Raw genomic sequence first — 20,024 nt, 5'->3', positions numbered from 1 at the left:
TGCAGCTGGAGAGACTGTTCTTTTTGCAGTCCTCCTGGAAAGTAGCAATGAAAGCAAGAGCAGTAGCAGAGACCTGGGCAGTACATGATACTACAGGAGGGAGAAACATCTTCCTCCGCTTGAGCTCAGGCGGTGGTGGGTGCTTTCTTTTTTGCTCCTTTTGTTGTAGGCGGTGAATCTGCAAATTCCAGCCACCATCCTTACAGCAATTGGTGTCATCAAGCAACACTGCCTTTCCTCCTGATGATGATCAAAACAGGAATTGCTTAGCATAAGAAATGGGCTACCAAAGAGAGGGGCGGCAATAGGGCAGTTAATGTGATTCAGCCATGAACGGTGAATGACATGAAGCCTCCAAGCACCTCCCTGCACCCAAACATTCCCTTTTAAAAAATCAATTTTCTTTGCTCAGAAGATCCCTTGGTGCCCTCTAGAAAGTGGGGGTCAGCAATTATGCCAGGTCTAGACCTTCCCTAGTATCTCATATTCTCCAATATGGGTGGATTAGGCATCCTTCAGCCTCAAGAGACTATGGTAATGTGCCCTGTATGGAGGACTTGGAACAGTGTCTAGTGTGGCTGAGGAGGCCAAGTCGAGAGTGGCAGCCCCTTCCACGCTGGACAAATACAATCTGTTCCCTGTCCAGCTCGCTGATTTGGCTGGTTTTGGGACTGCCTTTTTGCCTTGGCCTGCTGGACAAGGGTCTCTTCAAATTGGGAGAGGCCATGATGCACCGCCTGCCTCCAGGCTGAAGGCTCAGATGTTAAGGTTTCCCATCTGTTGAGGTCCATTCCTAAGGCCTTCAGATCCCGCTTGCAGATATCCTTGTATCGCAGCTGTGGTCTTCCTCTGGGGCGATTTCCCTGCACTAATTCTCCATACAGGAGATCTTTTGGAATTCGACCAACAGCCATTCTCACAAAAATGCCCAAGCCAACGTAGACGTCACTGTTTCAGTAATGTATAAATGCTAAAAATTCCAGCTCGATCTAGGACTACTCTGTTTGGAACTTTGTCCTGCCAGGTGATACCAAAAATCCGTCGGAGGCAACGCATATGGAAGGTGTTCAGCTTCCTCTCCTGCCATGCACAAAAGGTCCAGGACTCAGTGCAGTACAGGAGTGTGCTCAGGACACAGGCTCTATAGACCTGGATCTTGGTATATCTCATCAGCTTCTTATTAAGCCATACTCTCTTTGTGAGTCTAGAGAACATGATAGCTGCTTTGCCAATGTGTTTATCCAGCTCAACATCTAGAGAGAGTGTCAGAGATAGTTGAGCCAAGGTACACAAGGTCATGAACAATCTCCAATTCTTGTGTGGACATAGTAATAGAGGGAGGTGAGTCCACGCCCTGGCCCATGACTTGTGTTTTATTCAGGCTGATTGTTAGTCCAAAGTCTTGGCAGGTCTTGCTAAAACGATTCATGAGTTGGAGGTCTTCAGCAGAATGGGCAACAACAGCTGCATCATCAGCGAAGAGGAAGTCCTACATGCATTTCAGCTGGACTTTGGTCTTTGCTGTCAATCTAGAGAGATTAAAGAGCTTTCTGTCTGATCTAGTCCGGAGATAGACACCTTCTGTTGCAGTTCCAAAGGCATGCTTCAGCATGACAGCAAAAAAGATCCCAAACAGGGTCAGTGCAAGGACACAGCCCTGTTTCACTCCGCTTCAGATGTCAAAGGGATCTGATGTTGAGCCATCAAAAACTACAGTGCCCTTGATTTCCTCATGAAAGTACCCGATGATGTTAAGGAGTCGAGGTGAACATCCAGTCTCCAATATACTATATTTCTGGGCACTGGTAAGTGCAGACTTTTCCCATTAAAACCCCATATTTAGGTTAATACAAATGCATTAACTTCACAAGAAAAAAAATGCAAATTTGCCTTTAGCTACAACCCACCACTTTAGCTTCTCTCTTTTGAGAGTTGGATCCATGGCTTTTCAACATCTGGAAAAAAGACCTTGGCTGTACTGAAAGCGATCATTCTGTACTATACTCTTCACAGCACAGAAAATAATGCAGCTTTTAGAGCCGTACAGAGACGGTGAGTAAAAATTGTAACATCACTGAAAAGTTCTCTTGGTATATTGTTTGGTTTTTCTATGTATAATATGTCAACTGAGAATTCTCACTTACGTGACGAGTTTTACTCGCCATATGATCTGTTTAGTCACTTCTTCATAAATCACGAGTGCCTGGACAGCATACATCCTGCTTATCCTCAGTGTCTGAAGGTTCCCACAGAACATTGGCTTGTCACGACACCCACATGTAACCAGTGTATCACAATGAGTAGAAACACAGAACCTACAAAGTGTATTGTACCTACTGTGTTTTGTAACAAAGCAGCTTGGCCAACATCTGTAGCTTAAATCCCTTTTATTAGCTCTGGGTTCTAATTTCCATAATAATTGAAAGCCAGTAGGAACAGTTAGCTTCTTGTAAAAGCCAGGTCCAAGTGAAGTGGCTTATATTGTCAATCAAATTTTGGCAAAATCAAATCCTTCAAAAGTAAAGTAACATGCTAAACACATGGCTTGAAAATTTTTCCAAGCATTTGTGTGTACAATCCATGTAATAAATTTCATAACCGAAGAAAACCACATGCTTATCTATGCAACAACAATACTTTTTGTCATCAACAAAGAAACAGGAAAAATATCTTAAGCTCAACCATGCTTGAGGCTATGTTTTTACATTGTGGTCACTCAATGAAGACTGGATGGAAGGAGCAAAGCCCTGTATAAAGTGCTAGCCACCAGATTGGGCTGTAGCACACCAGGTACTTTGTAAAGCTGTTTTAGCTGCCCGTCTGGTTTTCCTAAAACTGGAATTGGTCAAACCAGGTAGCACCTAGTAGACCAAGAGGCATAGCTGATGGACTGCCTTTGGTGGACAGGCCAAAGCAGGAAAAGGTGTGTTTTTAAGTTATAGAGAATTTTTGTACTTCTGTGTCCAATTCAGAAGCTTGCCTCTCTTTGCTTTAATATGAAATGGACCAGTAGGTAATATCTTGATCACATCATCCTCTATTACCTAATTATCTTGCTCTTCCACAGCATGATGGTACTAGAAATGAACAGGCTTTCACCTTCAGATCCCCATCTCTCGTCGAAGGCATCTGGCAAGGTGAATGTCACTGTTTAAAACAGTAACTCTTTTTGCATGCATAGCACACAAGTTCCAGTCCTCAGCGAGCTCAAGGAGATACGTTTGGCAGGCCTCCTGGAGGGCCAAGACAGCAGGAGTTTGGAACCGCAGGTTCTTCTCAATGCCATGTGCCAACCTCTTGGTGAAGTGCAGAAAAGGGAGCTGGCTGAGCAATAACTTGGGTGCCTTCTTCTGATACTGGCGGATTAGCTGCAACACTGATGCTTTGGGATGGTAGCAATGATAGGACAAGGACTTCTTTCCTGGATCACGGACGGTGGCTAGTCTGTAAATTCCTTGAGGGACAGCCTTGTTCCATGGTTTGGTTGTCCTCACCAGTTTTCGGGGTGCCTTCGTAGTTCTAACCATGGCTCATCACTGGTGGGCTTTAGGTTTCTGGGTAAGCAAGACAAGAAAGTATTACAGCAAGATTTACACAGCTGAGTCAGGCAAACAATCTCATCTGGTGTATTAAAGGCTTTATACCAAGGATGGACCACTGTAGCCTTCCAGATATTTTGGGCTCAGAACTCCCAGCAATCTTACCCACTATAGTTAAGGCTGAAGGATTATGGGAGCTACAGCCTGGAGTCCACAGCTGCGTGCTCTTGCTTTTCACAGTGACTTGACTACCACAGGAATAATAGGAGAGTCTTCTAGAAAGTACACAATTCATACAGGGCTTTTTGTTAAGTGCCATCAAGTCAATTCAGACTTATGGTGATGCTTTTCAAGGTTTTCTAGTTAAAGAGCATTCAGAAGTGGCTTACTTTTCTTCTGGAGTGCCCTGGGACTATGCAGCTTGCCCAAGGTCACACAGTCTGGTTCTTCTAGGATACATAGTGGAAAATCAAGCTCAGTGGTTTAGATATCTGGCTGTGGAGCCAGAGGCTGGGTGTTCTGACGGGTAGGTGAACTTAAATTCATCCTGGCAGAGTGTTGGCTTCTTGTACATGGACAGGGTGCAACCTTGTTCTTTGCCTTACACTGCAAAGTATCTTGCATCAGCTCTGGCTTTGAAATTTGCACCGTGACTTGGAACGGCCATTCTGTCAGAGTCTGGACTACCTCAGGAGACTATTAGGTACGTAAATAAGAGTGATAACCATACACACCACCTTCAGTATTGTGGAAGTGAAGAAACTAGTCTGATAAATGAATCTAGACAAAATCATATTGGTGTTCATGTCAGGTTTTGTAACTTGCTCGCACTAAGCTGTGAATGAGGCATGTGACAGGTGCATCCTGGCCCTTTTTAAATTAATTGAGATAAATCACACAAAACTTACACAAGCATAAGTAGGATTCTAACCTCTCTCTTCTTTTCCTAATTAATATCTTGCATCTCAGCATCATATCCTTTTCCTTCCCCTCCCTAGTTCCAGTCTATGCTTTCTCTTTGTTCTCATTCTTCCTTCTAATCACCACTCCTCTCAGGAGCATAGGTATGCTCTGCAGTAGTAAATCTGAATGAGTTTACTATGCCTTGTTTCCATATACTGTAATACCCAAACAGAATTAACTTTCAGACACATATCTGTAGAAAGCATACATTGCCAGTACCTGAGCCAACAAAATCCACGTCCAAGTTTTCAGAACGTAAGAGTCAAGGAAGCCCCTAAATAGTACAGAAAAAGGAGAAAAAAGCTCAGTCTCCTGCTTGTCTTCTTTGAAAATGCAGAATTTAGAACCTGAGCAAACGCAGCTCCTCGAGCGAGTGAGGAAAAGACGCTGACTTGAGCATCAGCAATGAGGTCATCTCAATTTAAATATTACCCGTTAAGGTGGATGGCTATTGGCTGCGATGCACCACACCAACCGTATGTAGTTCTATCCGAATTCTGAGAAGTTTCAGTTTTCAGTCAGGTCAGATCCTATTTCATAGTTATGTGATATGCCTTTAATTTATCATTTATTTTTGACGATGCTAATAAGCTTAATAGAAAGTCATATACAGTACGCAAAAAAACCCACCACGTCACCTTTTTTTAAAATAAAGGCTTACTTTTATATTTGTAATATATTATAAGATATGTATTATAGATTACTCAAGCCTAGTTTTAGAAATGTTAAGTGATTATAGGCGTTAAGACTAAAGTGAAACAAAATAAAGAATCAAGCGCTTATTTATTCTGCAGCTGAGGTAGCTGGATAAAAATGGAGCTGTCACACCTACAATAGCTGTATAAAAGGGAATGAATGTGTCAGCAGGTGTGGCTTATCAAACAATTTACGACAGATGAAAGTCCTGTGCAAGTATTAGAGCTGCTGAAGAGCTGTTCTATTTTTTGTCTCATCATTGTTCTCACAACAGAAGATCCTCATCTTCCCGAAACAATAAATGCTACCTCATGAAAGATCTGGGGATTTCAGGCTTCTGCCGCCTTCTGCCAGAACCCAAATACTGTAGAGTTAATAATCTGTGTAGAAGAATGTGACCTCTGTATAGAATAATTGTAGAAGAATGTAGTACCTGTATATTTTTGGATGTAAGTGTATTTGGTATAGTTTACGGCTAGCTTCTTACACCAGTACGGAGTGAGTATACAGGACTGTTATTTTAATTTTTGTGTGTGTCGGGAGGGTTAATAAAGGGGGAGTGCATTGTGGACGTAAGAGCCGAGAAAAATACTGCTATTTTTTCATTGCCCGCTTTTCAGAAACCGATCAGTGCCGACTTGGGGAATCCCACATCGTCGATCTTGGTTCAGTCACCGTTGGGGCTGGTGATTGAGTCAAGATATAGAGGATATTTAACAATTTCAATTTCTTCCTTGTCCGCATTAAATGTATGTAACTCCTCTGCAGACATCATTTTTGCCTTGTTCTGTTCAACTGCAGTCCTTTTGTACTTTCTTATTAATTAACTCATGCACTCATTAATTTTTGCACTTCTAGACCACCCGTCTGGCCAAATGGTCGTCACTCTGAGTGGTGTATAAGAATAACAGCTTATTTTGCGTCCCTCGATAGTCACTTTAAATGATTGCTATTTTGTGCCAGTAATATACAGTCGTGTCTTTGGCTTTATTTTAAATTATTTCTTCCACCCGTTTTGTTTTCTGTCTTTCATCTGAATCTAACCAAGCTTTCCTTATAATACATACGTTCTACTTATAGATGGAACAGAAAATACATCCTAGCACCTTTTGAAATTTAAAAATACTGTAGCTCCATACAGTTACATTGGGCAAAAATGCTTCCAAGCTTACAGAACTGTTCCTGCCTGAATTGAATAGTAATTCAAAGCGGGAGGGAGAGGAAAAGGAGAAATCTCGCCTGACGTTAATGCCCCAGTCCCAGTCAGTCAGCTTGCCTTTCTGCCCACTAGCACTAACCATTTGGGTCATTATTCAGCTTGAGGAAGAATTCTGTGCACTCTAGTCTACTACGCCTTCTCAGACGCAACAGTAAAACCATATCGGATTCGGTTTATAGATCTGAATTGGTTTGTAATAAGCGATTAAAGAGGGGAACGCACGTTTAATAAGTAACTGCAAGCAGGTTATGTAACTTACGTATGCCTAATGAGGCGGGATTTTGATTCCTATGGGAGCAAAATAGTTTTTTGACGGTTGAAAATAAATGTTAATACTAGGGGATATTTAGTAATGCTAGCCAGAATTATTTCAGATTGCCCAGGTGGGGACGTAGGTTCGGCGTATTTGGGTTGAAGTAAAAACAGTCCAGCTATGAAACCAATATCCTGCATTTTTTTCAAAAGGAGGCTCCAATTAGATTAGAGACTACTGTACATCCTGTGCTAGGATGAAACTCCATTCAAATGAATGGGGGCTGGTTTAACTCCTGAATAAACTTAGGTAGGATTTACTGTTGATGACTAAAGTAGCAATGTCGGATCCATGAAAAACCAGACCCAAATCCATGGTCGGGCAATACTTTTATCACGACTAACCGGCATTCTATCAAAGCTTTTATGGAATTTCAGTTATTCCTAATAAAAATTCTCCAGTGGATTTTAACATCATAGTGGTGATAGAATTACTGCAAATATGTATTCTCGAAGGCTTTTCACCGCCGGGATCCGATGGTGGTTGTAGGTTTTTCGGGTTGTTTGGCTGTGTTCTGAAGGTTTTCTTCCTAACGTTTCGCTAGTCTCTGTGGCTGGCAAAGTCTAACGAAACGTGAGGAAGAAAAACCTACAACTGCAAATATCTTTTATGCTTATGATCATAATATAAATTGACAAAACGTTATTCAATTTGCCGTCTTCACAGCAATGGGCAGTAGATTTGAAATCATCCCATATGAGCTCAAGGCAACTATTTAAGGATTTCCAGAATGGCAGCCCTCCTAGCCTACAAGAGAAAAGATGGAAAAACAAAAACCTGCCAACAAACCAGACATGCTGAACATTAAGAAATGTACTGTATTCTGGCAGGAACGTTTGTGGTTTTCAACCCACATTAGCGGCTACATAAACAGTTCTTAAGTACAATATTTCAGGGGTGTGCACCGTAAATCTGGGTAGTATATTGTTTTAAATATATATTTATCTAGTGTTGTTAAATTGAATTATCTGTTGTGAGCCGCCTTGGGTGGTTATGGGAAGAAAAGCAGCATACAAATAAAATGAATAAATTAAATCAATCAATCAATCAATAAGATAAATGACCTGAGATTGATAAAGCTTCATGCATTTCATGCGGACTTCGGGAAAGCCTTAATACATTTCCTAGACTTTATGGTACCTCAGAACTTCATGGTTTTCAAAGGATATACGTGTATAAAAATTAATCAGATGAGACACATTAAGCAATATAGTCTATACTGTACTATATTTTGGCCGAGTTTACTTGGAAACCAAGCCCCATAGTTCTACACGACTTCCCGTCAAACTACTGTATTCATCCGGGTAAGTAGAACTGCAGCCCCTTAATAACTGTAAATAAAAATGTAAGCACAGCGAAACTGAGGAAGCAAAACTCAAGTCATTGGAACAAACACGCAAAATGACGGGTTTAATATCTATATACAGTATAATCATTAGAGGAAAAGGGTAGAATTTAATTCAGGAGGGAACAGAATTTGTTCGGACACAAAGCAGAACACAAGTTAACTTAATATTAAATTTTTATTATTAAAATTCAAACGATCATTTTTAGGTGGGGAGGTCGAAGGCAATCCACTATTTCCTACGTTTAACCCACAAGTTTTAGAGGCGCCTTGTCTCAGGGCAGAGAGGGTGAGGAAAAAGAGCGCGAAAGGGCGAAGTGTTCTCCAAGATCCCGCCAAAACCGTGAAAAAATCAAGCCCCGCCCACTTCGCGTTTTCCCTCCAAGTTTGTGTTTCTTCAGCGCCGGAAAAAAAATCCCTGTAACGCAGCAATAAATGTACACAACAGAATTGCGGCTGGAGCTTTGCCGGTTTCATGTCCTGGGAATTTTTAACCAAACTGTTCAAGTTGGAAATTGTGTGGACACAAAAAGAAGGCAAACGTACCCTTAGGTTCCCGCTAGTGTGGCAGAGTAGATCTTTAGAACAGAGAGAAAAATGAAAATGTTTCTGCTAGAAGTATAATAGGCGAAGATTAGTAAAGGTATAAGGAACGTGGAACAAAGAAAGACATATTTGTTCTCTCATTTTTACACAAATATGCACTAAACCCCTAAAAAAAATACGCGCGCGTTTTTACTTTTGTTTGTGGCCATATAATACTCTTTTCTTATTGGTTCAGACAGGATCCTTCTTTTTATTGGTCCATAATTTTTGACCAATCACAGCCAGGAGGACCTTGCCGAGAGGCCTATAAAAGACGGTGCAGTCCACTATTCCGTCATTCTCTTCCAGTTCGGAAAAAGCAGAAGAGGTTGTTAGCATGTCTGGTCGTGGCAAGACAGGTGGGAAGGCGAGAGCGAAGGCGAAGTCACGCTCTTCCAGAGCTGGGCTACAGTTCCCAGTGGGCCGCGTTCATAGGCTACTGCGAAAGGGAAACTATGCGGAGCGCATTGGAGGCGGTGCTCCCGTTTACCTGGCTGCGGTCCTTGAATACCTGAGCGCGGAGATTTTGGAGCTGGCCGGTAACGCGGCGCGGGATAACAAGAAAAGCCGGATCATCCCCCGGCACCTGCAGCTCGCCGTCCGCAACGATGAAGAGCTGAATAAGCTGTTGGGGGGCGTGACGATAGCTCAGGGTGGGGTCCTGCCGAACATCCATGCTGTCTTGCTGCCGAAGAAGACGGAGGTTCTCCATACCTCCAGCAGCAAGTCTGGGATCGGTGGGAGCAAGTCCACCAAGGTACCCAAAGTGACGGTGAAGCCTACCTCGGCGCCAGTTGCTGTTCAGTGAGGAGTAAAGGCATCCCTGCCCCGGGGGATAATACTGAGACCCAAAGGCTCTTTTCAGAGCCACCCACGGGCGTCCTGGAAGAGCTGCTGCGCTACACAGTTGTCCTATACAGTATTGGCAAATACGTTTATGGATAGTTCAGCAGGCTTGTAAAAACTGGACACTGGGACAGGAGAGCTGAGCTTGAAGTTAACATGAAATTTCTGAAAATGCCCAACCAGAAGTTTTTAATTCTACACATTTATTTTAGGAATTCTATAAGTGAAAACATGTTTCTAGCAGCCTAAGAATTGGTGAAAGCCTTAAAAGTACCACTTGACATTGACTTGTTCAGTGAAAATTGTCTTTCCTCAGCTGAATAAGTGAGCTGCCTGTTGCTCTGATGTCATTCAAAAGTAAAACCCACTTTCCAATTACAGTATTTGGACCTTTTTTATTAAGTACTCTGCTTTATGTCTAGTGAATTGAGTTATTTCCTGCTCCCACCTATCAAACACAAAAAAATACTTAAACATTTTAGTCTTGTTGAGAACCATAAACCAAACATTTAACTGGTGTACAATTAATTGTTTATGGAGTAACTTTCCACCTGTGCTGGTTTCTGATAAGCTACTTGAGTATTTTTTAATATTTGCAAAAGTGAACTCGCCATGTATTCTTTCTGTTTTATTGGCTGCTACAACCAGGCTGGCTATTTTTTTTATCAGTCTGAAATAGTCCAAGAGTCCCAAAATTAGATGTCATGTTTCAAGGACATAATTTTGCCTGCACCTCTGCTTTCAACATGAAGAAACAAAATTTCCCACGCTCTTAAAAAGGCAAATTAACCTTTGACTGCACCCTTTCCCTTTAGCCCCACCATGGAAAATACAGTTGCTGGGCTGTTTGCAAATCTGAGAAGTGTTCTTTGTTTGGTCCTGCTGCAGTTGCCCTCCCTCCTACACAGCCATTCTAAGTCTGTAAGATTTGGAACCTGTAAGACCATCTTTGAAAATCACAAGATCAAGTCTTGAGGGAGCACTCACAGAGACTGGCTGTTGGCACACGTTTTCTGTCTCTTTCAAGTCAGGAATCTGCCATCAAATCCTTGCACAGAATTCATCTAGCTACAATGCCTTTCCTTCAATTGGCAAACTTGGTTGCACTCTAGCACCATCTTCTGGACTCCCATCTTCTATGGTTCTCAGGAGAAAATAGAAAACCCAAACAAGAAAATCAAGTACAGTAATTTGTACTCCTTTCTAGGTAACCCAGTCTAAAGCAGCTAGCAAGTTGCAAAGTACACAAATATAATAAAAGCAAAAGCTGTGTTTATACTTTTAGCACTGGTTAAAATCATGAGCACATAAACACATAAATTGTAGCATCAGCACAGCGATGGCTCAAGATATTTCGCTGCCTGGGGGCAAAGGACAAAATGACATTCCTTCTGCATCCTGTTTGCAGGAGCCAAACGGACTGGTTGAATTGTACCTTAATGGCTGATGATAAGCAGCTTTTTATATTATTCTAATACTGTACTAGTTGTACCTTTATTATGGCTTCACAAAATGTCAGTGACTGAAACCTGATTGGGGAAACAAGTTGACCCACTCAAAATTCAGCTGTCAACCTCTGTAGCCATCCCATCCTCTAGTTTGGGCTTTTATTATACAGTAGCCTGTCTTTCTCTGTGCTTCTAGATGGGGGGGGGAGTCTCCTAGGACTAGCAATCAGAAGATTTGATGGACCATTCTTTTTCTCCTTTAATTGACCTTTTTTAGAAAGGGGGGAAGTGGGTGTGGGGTCTCATTCAATACAACTCCTCCAGGGGGGGGGAACCCCAAACCAAATCATCAGAGCAAAGTAGTGCGAAAGTCCAGCAGGATTACAACGGGAAGACAATGGCCCAAATCCTATTGATTGGGTAACATTTGTTGCACACTGACTTGTGTAATTCAATGCACAACAACAAACTACACTGACTTCTGTCTTGATGGAGATGGTTTTCTTTGAAAACGAAAGATGAACTATGATTATTGATAAAAGCCCAGCAGAAGTTAAGCCCACAGTCTGACATCACTGGCTTCCTGAACAACTCTAAACAGATGGAGCAGGTATCCCATTGCTTTCCAAACATTAATTGCAATTGCAGGGGGGGGGGAGAGGGGAAGCTGAGCTGCACTCCTTGTATAGGTATTTTTGCAGACCCTATGATCCTCCACTCCTGGCAAAGGCTAGGGCTGATGGGACATGCAGTCCAACAATATCACGAGGGCCTTAGTCTGCTACCATGTTTCAGATTATTAAATTGTGCTCCTAGAAGAAAGCTGGAAGTAAAGAAAAGGAATAAACGTGTGGTTTGGAGTCAGTGCATATATTCTTTACGGTTAAAGCTCTGTATATAAATGTACATGAATACTCAGTAGACAGTTCATTACAGAATTTGCGTCTTGAACAAACTTGGGAGTTTGACAGCCTGATCTTGCCTCCGGGACAAGGGTCTTGTATTTTTGGGGAATTTATTTTTTCACACAAAGGAGAAAAAAAAATCCTCCATATCAAGATCCAGTAATATCAACATGCATTCATCCCCATTTGGGAGTTTTCAATTTCATAAAATTCCTCCCAATCTGTTCAGTCACAGTTGATCTCTTTTCAGTTCTTTTTCTAACTTCTTTTCCTGCGGCCGTTTCCCCTCTTCTCTCCTTCCCATATTTTTCACACATCATCTCCCATTCCGGCCCTTCGTACACCACCATCGTTTTATTCATTTTTTAAAAAATGGGATTCAAATGCTAAATCTGTGTTAGATGACCATGATGCAAGTTTTTTTTTCCAGTGCGTCCTATTAAAGGGTGGGATAAATCAGAGGCTGATCCCACTAGGACTTTTGAGATTTCTATGAGATGGAACTCCAGGGTTAGCAGGATTTGAACTCTGCCAGGCTGCCTTTGGGAACTTGCTACCACACATGAATAACTCTTCCGCTGTAAGATCTGCGCTGACTTCCATTTAGATACCAAATTATGTTGAAGGTGTTGTGTTTAGCTTATAAGCCCCTTAACAGTTCGGGAAGAGGCTATATGAGAAATCATTCCCATATGCATCAATCCGATTTTTACATTTTGAGGCAGTGGCAGGTACGCTTTCCATACTGCATCCTAATAAGGTTTGCTTGCTGATTTGCAGTGGCCAGGAAAGCCTTGTCTACTCTGGTGGTCATCATGGGGGAAAATTTTCCCTGCAGAAATTGGGTGGGCTCCCAAGTGTTGGTTGTTTCCACCTCTTACAGACTCACTTGCTCACCCAGGCATTTCTCTACCAGTGCCTATTTTCCTATCAACATTGCCAGTACCCCCAGCTTTTTAATGGATTTAAATTTTTTTAATGGATTTAGTCATTTGTTTTGCCGCATGTTGTAATCCACTCTGAATTTTTAAAATGAAAAGAAAAATGCTATAAATAAGACAAAAATGATGATGACAAGCCTGTAAGTGAAGCCTTAAGTTTCATCTTCCATGACTCTTCCTACGTTCTAAAGGGCTCAATTTGCTCCACTGCTGATTTATTGTTTAATTCTATATTTATTACTTTTATATACTGCTCATCTAGTGAGAAGTCACTAGTCTGAGTAGTTTACAACAAATTAAAACACACACACACACACCATGCCTCCAAACCCCCAAATAACATGGACCAAAAAATTATCAGAAGTGACAGATAACAAATGTCTCTTCTAAGCCCCCTAAAAATAAAAAAAGCACAACAAAGCGCAATGCTCTAGCCCCTAGGTTCCCAACCTTTGTTACTCGGATGTTTTTGAACTGCAACTCCCAGAAACCCCAGCCAGCACAGTTGGTGGTGAAGGCTTCTGGGAGCTGCAGTCCACAACTTCTGAGTAAGCCAAGGTTGAGAACCAGTGCTCTAGCCAGTGTTAGTTAGCTGTAGTTGGGAGCGGTGATGTTGTACTTCCCACTATGCCCAGGATCCAGGCAGCTTTAGGGAACAAGGGGAACCTGAAATAGTGACAGCCAGCCTCCAGGTGCTGCCATTCACTGTGGCTGTTTAGGCCTACGGATATCAAAGGGGACCCATCAGAGTATACTTTGTCAACAGGACCCATCAATCATGGAGCCAGGCCTGGCTGAGCAACAGGAGGTCTTCTGCAGAGGCAGTAACCACAGCATACCCATGAATGTAGCAGGCATGTGCACCGGTCACTTGCAATTTCAAACTGCCTCACTTTTGGTAGGAAAGTGATAAATACAGTGGGGTCTTGACTTGAGAACTTAATCCGTATTGGAAGGCGGTTCTCAAGTCAAAAAGTTCTCAGGTCAAATCTGCATTTCCCATAGGAATGCATTGAAAACCATTTGATCCGTATCTGCTCTTTTCCGTCCATAGAAACTAATGGGAAGCTGCTATTCCGCCTTTGACCACTAGAGGGGGATATTTTGTTTCTTTTTTTCTTAGGTCAAGAAAGGTTCAGGGAAGGCAGGGAAAATACAGTCCAGGCAGTCCGAAGACTGTCTCCCAATCCACTCTCTAAACGCTGGGAGGAGTGAGGAAGCAGACAGGCACCCTTTTCACTTGCCAACAGTTAACTGAAAGTTCAAATTTTTCACTTTCCCTGCCTCCCATGTGGTTTTATTTAGTTCTTAACTCAAATCTAAGTATGTAAGTCAAGTCAATATTTTCCTATGAGAGTGGTTCTTAAGTCAAAATGTTCTTAACTCAAGCCGTTCTTAAGTCAAGACCCCACTGTAGCACCATTGCTTTCAAACTAGGTCAGCTGTAGTCTTAAGGAAAGCCAAGCCTCAGGAAGCAGAGCGGAAAGAAACGGCATCCTCTTCCCCAGACCGACCCTAAGGAGCTTTTTTGGGTGTGGAGGGAAGAGTATATTCACTCCAGCCTTCCTCGTTCTTTTTTTTCCAGGTATGCACTAAGAAGATCCCGGATCTCCCTGGCGTAAGAGTTTGATACATATACTGGCTGTCGCTCCGGTTGTTGGTAGGATCTAGAGACAGACCGGACCACCTCCTCCCAGCCTTCCTGGAGGGGCTCCCCTTTGGCTTCACAGATGTTGTGCAATATGCAGCAGGCCACAATGACGCGGGGGGCATAGCGCTCCCGCACGTCCAGGCGAGACAGCAGGCACCGCCAACGACCCCGGAGGCGCTCAAAAGCATAGTCCACCACCGCTCGGCAGCGGCCCACGGTGTCGTTGAACAGCTGCTTGCGGGTGTCCAGGTGGCCACAGTAAGGCGTCATGAGCCACGGCAGGAGAGGGTATGCGAGGTCGCCAAGGATGACGGGTTTCACCTGCTGTCCCCCCAGGTCCATAGTGGTATTGGGACCAAACGTCCCATGATTCATAGCGCGGAAGACGGGGGAGCTACGGAAGATCCTGGCATCGTGGACTTTCCCTGACCGCCCAGCGTACACATCTGTGAACCTGCCCTCATGATCCACCAGGGCCTGCAGGACCATGGAGTAGTACCCTTTGCTGTTGATGTACTCGGTCGCTCTGTGAGCAGGGGCAATGATTGGGATATGGGTGGCGTCAATGGCGCCGATGCAGTGAGGGAAGCCCTTGGCCGCAAAGCCTGCCATCACGGCCTGAGGACGGGTCAAGTGAACCACGCGGTGGTAAACGTCGTAGAGGGCCTGGCAAACTTCCATGACGATCCTCGAGACGGTGGAGCGGCCAACCCCAAAACACTCTGCCACGGAGCGGTAGCTGTCCGGGGTGGCCAGCTTCCAGATGGCGATGCCCAGTTGCTTCTCGACAGTAATCGGGGCTCGCATGTTGGTGGTCTGCCGCTCTAGGACGGGCCTCAGCTGGTCGCAGAGCTCCATAAAAGTCCGCCGGCTCATCCTGAAATTCTCCTGCCAAAGCGGGTCGTCCCAGTGAGGTAGGACGACCTTCTCCCACCATTCGGAGCGGCCGGGTTGCACCCAGAAAGCCCGCTCCATGATGTAAAGCTCATCTATGAGTCCGGCCAGGACGGCCGGAGACTGGAAGAGGCAAGAGCACAACATGGTCCTCAAGGAATCTATGCTGGATTCCACCACCGCCCGGAGACGGACGATGGCCGCGTTCTCCACCAGTTGCTCCAGTTCGTCCACCTCCTCGTGGTCTCGCCGTAGCAACTTCCGACGGGTGGCCAGCCTGGTGAAAATGCAGGAATGGACCCCTATGACAGTCTTAACAGCAGCCACGGCAGCTGTGGCGACAGTAAGGGCAGCAGAGGCCAGTTTGTCATCGACAAGACTCGTTTCTAAAGAAGGAGAAACCAATTAAGAAGGCAGAGCTGCTTTATATCATTCCAGACAATTTGACTGTTTACCTCCGTCTTTACATTATCCGGCACTGGTTCCCCATGTCAGGAGAATAAATAGGATTCTTTATTACAATTATACCCAAACTTTCCCCTAAATATATGCGTTTCTGCCTCAGTGTTATCCTCAACAACAACCCTGTGAAGCAGGCTTGGTGAGAAATAGTTGACTGAATCAAGATCATCAGTTGTATGTAGCCAAGAGGATTCTGAACCAGGTTTCCCTCTGTCTGATTCGGAGCACCACACCTTACTTACTATTTCCCTTAATCTGCTTATGTTATGTGTGACATGCCACCAACTGGCAACTGTCTTATAGCGACCCTAACAGGGGTTTCAAGGTAAGTGAGATATTTAAGGAGTGGGTTTACCAATGTTTTCCTGCCCACCCCCCACCCCCACGAGATTCCTTGGTTGCGAGCAAGAGAATTGAACCCAAGTCTCCTGAGTTCTGTCCATCACTCTTATCCACCACACCACTCAGGGCACTTCATCAGCTGTTTTAACTGAGAATGTCAAGGATCAAACCTGGGAAACGTTCTACATGCAAAGCTAGAGCGCAACAGTCCTTCCCTTTTTTCTAAGCATTCTTTTATAAGCTTTTTGGTTTTGTTTTTTTTTAGTTTAAGCCATTTTTACTGGAATATATATTCCAGTAAATACATTTGCTGAGATATACAGTATATATAAATATAATAAATATATATAATCAAGTATATTTTTTCAGCAAATATATATATTTCACATTTATATATATATCTTGCCTTTCAGCAAATTTTTACTGAAATATATATCTATGCTTACTACTTTAGACATTCATTGCATTCTGCCTCATTAATAAAGTGTGTATATTTCTGAATATTTGATTTGAACAGTTTATTTTGTTCCTACTTGTGACAGGACGGGACCAAGCGAGACACTGAAATTCACTCCTGCTGGACATCATCCCACAGGAGCCTTCTCAGCTTTTAAGATCTTCTGAGCAAGCCCTTCTCTCGGTTCCACCACCTTCCCGAGGTTGCTTGATGTGGGCATGAGAGAGGGCCTTCTCAGTGGCTGCTCCCAGGCTTTGGAACGCTCTGCCCCGAGAAGCCACGTTGGCCCCCCTCTCTCTTGTCCATCCATCGCCAGGCAAAGAGATTCCTCTTCAGGCAGGCCTTTAAGCAGTAAGTTGTCTCAGGAATGCTGGTTTTTATCTTACAAATTCTTAAATGTTTTATAATTGTTTTTATACATGGTTTTTAAAATCTTGATGTATGTTTAATTGTCTTTTAAATGTGACCTTTATATAGTGTTTTACAATGTCTTATTTTATCTGTTGTGAGCTGTCTTGCGTCCCCTATGGAGGCAAGCATATAAATAATTTGAATAAATAAATGAAATATTTGCAGAATATGCTCAAATTTTGAAAAAAAAGAAAAGATACTGAATTTCTTGCAGTGTGACACTTGCACAGTTTGATCATGGGCATATAAGCTCTCCGGGTGGCAAAACGTATTATAAGGAACCACGTTTTACTATTTTAGATCATAAATTTTTAGGGCTAAGGAAACCTGAGGTTACTTTTTCAGTCTACATCCCAGAATGCCCCAGCCAGAATGCTGGAGGATTCTGAGACTTATAAGCTCCCTTTCATAACTTTTCCAGACTCTGGAGAAAATCACTCACTCGTGCACAAGGAAGTGGTGTTCTAACATTCAAAGGCAGCAGTTACGAAGAAAGAGAAGCTTATTTTGCACATCCAGGAAGTGAAAAAATGATAGCGCATTCTGACATTTTATTCCTTGTTTCTAGCTTGAAATGCTACCATCTCTTGAAAACTGAACATGAGAGTCCTCTGTGCATTTTGCTAATGATGTTGAAGAGTTAGATCAAGGATGAAGGAGACAACACCTTAGAATGCACTACAATATCTGTGTATTCCAAAGCCAGATTCAGATGTTTTTAAAAGCTTGGGCACCAAGCAAAGACAGGCTCGCTTATGAATCTCTGATTCACAGTGCGAATCTACAGCAGCCTTAGAATCATATCCATGAAAGGGGGGAAAATATACTTCAAATCCTATCCTCTTGCACATATGGTGAAATGTGGAATTTTCTTTCTATTTGGCTTGTTTTGAACCCAAGAATCATGTAATTTAGATCTATTTCAGGAGTGGAGGCTGGAAAAGTTTAAATTTTAGAACTCCCAGAATCCCTCAGCCAGCATAGCTAGCTAGGATTCTGGGAGTGGAAGTTCAAAACGGTAATGTTTTAAAGCTGTGCTCAGGAGTGGCAAATCTAGCTCCCACCAGCCAAGAACGGAACCCATTATTAACAGAGTTATTACTTGGGCTATCATTTTTTGGAATTTCTTCTGTCACAGGTTTCTGGGGATTCCTCCTCTGTATTTCTTCTCCTCTCTCCATCTTGGGTGTCTTAGGCTTTGAGACAGGAACTCCTAATCAAGGAACAAAAAGGCAGAACAAAAAAACAATCACAAACCTCATGAGACTTGCTCTACAAAGTGCGGGGCAAGGCGAGACGCTTCCCTTTACAAGAAATTACACAGAAATCTGTGCAGATTACAGTCCTTAAAAGAAGACCCAGGCGGAATGAATTCTGGTGCATGTTGAGAGGAAGGATCTCAGCTTTCCAATAAAATAAATGTTGAAGGATCTCCTAAATGTGAACAAGGCTGTAGCTATTTGAAAGCATTGAATAAAAACAATGCAGATTCCTTGCATCACCATAAGGCCAAATGTTGTGTCCAGAATCCCTCCATTTTTTTTGCCAGGGAAGAGAACAGTTGATTGAAATTGACCATTCTAGAGTGCCATGGGCATGGAATGGCTAGCCCTCTATATATTTATTTACTATTTATTTATTTAAAATATGTATACAGTGCTTTTCTCCTTAAGTATCTACCAGGCTTTACGGTATTTAAAAGAAATAGCTTCCATCAGCCCAAGCCAGTGGTGAGGAAGGATGGGCAATTAATATCTAATCCTGTTCTTGGGTGGAGGCGTCACAGGAAGGCCAGCCGAGCTCAGTAAAGGAGACTTTGCGGAGATGAGCCCGGTGTCCCATCCGGTACAAAGGACCTTCCCATGGCACCACGCAACTCCACAAGCACAGCCAGTATTTGTTACTTTGGATGTGGGCAACAGTGACTCCATAAGCCACCTTGAGGGTGATCTCTTAGTGGAAAGGCAGATTATAAATGAAAATGAACCAATAAATCCAATAAATAAATCACATCTGGAGGGCTACAGCTGCTCATCCCGAGTTACATGGATCCCCCCCCCCCGTTTTTAATCTTCAATCATTCTAAGCATCCTACGTGGTCGCATACATGACTCTCCTTCTTAAGTCTCACAACAACCCTATAAGGTAGGTCAATCTGAAACAGAGTGACTAGTCCGAGGTCAAGGGACCGAGTTATGGGGTTTAGTGGGAACGAAACACTTGGCCTCCCACTCCAGCGCTTTAACCTCTACACAACACTGCATTTTTTAAAAAATGGTACAAATGCCACTGCTGTGTGGGTGATCGATCAATCATCCCTCCCCACGGCCTCACCCACAAGCAGCACAGACACACTTTGCCCTTTGACGGTGTGTCCCTTCACTATCTTCTCTCCCCCCCCAACCACCCACCCACCCACACCGCCCACGCCCTCCTAGGCAGGAGATCTCAGCTCTACTGCCCGGTACGAAGCCAAAGGCAGGAAGAGAAGTCTCAAACCCTCTCGCTTCCTCGTGAGTAAAGCTGGACAGCCTGAGCGTACACAGTGTTTCCCAAAGCCGGCAGGCTTGTTTAGGCCACTTGGAATCAGGACTTACAACTCCTGGGAACTCCTGTTCTCTGGAATCGGGGCTAGGAGGTTAGGATCCGGCCATCGTGAGGCAGGAAACGTATGTACGTGCAGACACGCAAGGCAGGCAACCCGGATCCACCCTCAGGCGCGGATCCCTCCCGCAGCCATAGAGCCGATCCTCTTCCTTCTATATACAGTACTGCCCGGCCATCTACGCGTCGCCTCCCCCTGGGTCCTAAAGCCTGACGCTTCGTATGTCTTTTACCACCTTTTAGATGTTGACCCACTAATATAAATCAAAGTTTAGAAATGTGTTTTTTTGTTTGTTTGTTTTTTCCCCCTACGTGTACGTAACCGCAAGGGCAGCGAGATGGTGGGAGCAATAAATAATAATAATAATAATAATAATAATAATAATAATAATAATAATAATAA

At 43.4% G+C, this 20,024-nt stretch overlaps 2 protein-coding genes and 1 long non-coding RNA gene across 3 annotated transcripts; 1 reads left to right on the top strand and 2 right to left on the bottom strand.

Annotated features, from left to right (window-relative positions):
• Positions 1-2,372: 2,372 nt before the first annotated feature.
• LOC110069957 (uncharacterized) lies at positions 2,373-5,315 on the bottom strand. The gene is made up of 2 exons (XR_002298978.3): positions 4,722-5,315; positions 2,373-3,554 (listed from the first exon to the last, which is right to left on the bottom strand). It is a non-coding gene; the product is annotated as an uncharacterized LOC110069957 (long non-coding RNA).
• A 1,127-nt stretch (positions 5,316-6,442) lies between these two features.
• LOC110069955 (histone H2A) lies at positions 6,443-12,251 on the top strand. Its single transcript, XM_078388776.1, has one exon. The coding sequence runs from the start codon at positions 8,998-9,000 to the stop codon at positions 9,466-9,468; it is 471 nt and encodes a 156-aa protein (XP_078244902.1). The 5' UTR covers positions 6,443-8,997; the 3' UTR covers positions 9,469-12,251.
• Positions 11,809-19,884, bottom strand: LOC110069952 (uncharacterized). Its single transcript, XM_020777525.3, has 3 exons — positions 19,615-19,884; positions 18,120-18,230; positions 11,809-15,731 (listed from the first exon to the last, which is right to left on the bottom strand). The coding sequence occupies exons 2-3, from the start codon at positions 18,196-18,198 to the stop codon at positions 14,353-14,355; spliced, it is 1,458 nt and encodes a 485-aa protein (XP_020633184.3). The 5' UTR covers positions 18,199-18,230; positions 19,615-19,884; the 3' UTR covers positions 11,809-14,352.
• Between the last annotated feature and the right edge of the window lie 140 nt (positions 19,885-20,024).

This window comes from Pogona vitticeps, chromosome 2 (genome assembly GCF_051106095.1).
Source record: "Pogona vitticeps strain Pit_001003342236 chromosome 2, PviZW2.1, whole genome shotgun sequence".
NCBI classification, from domain to species: domain Eukaryota; kingdom Metazoa; phylum Chordata; class Lepidosauria; order Squamata; family Agamidae; genus Pogona; species Pogona vitticeps.
This window is presented reverse-complemented; position numbering and strand designations above follow the sequence as displayed.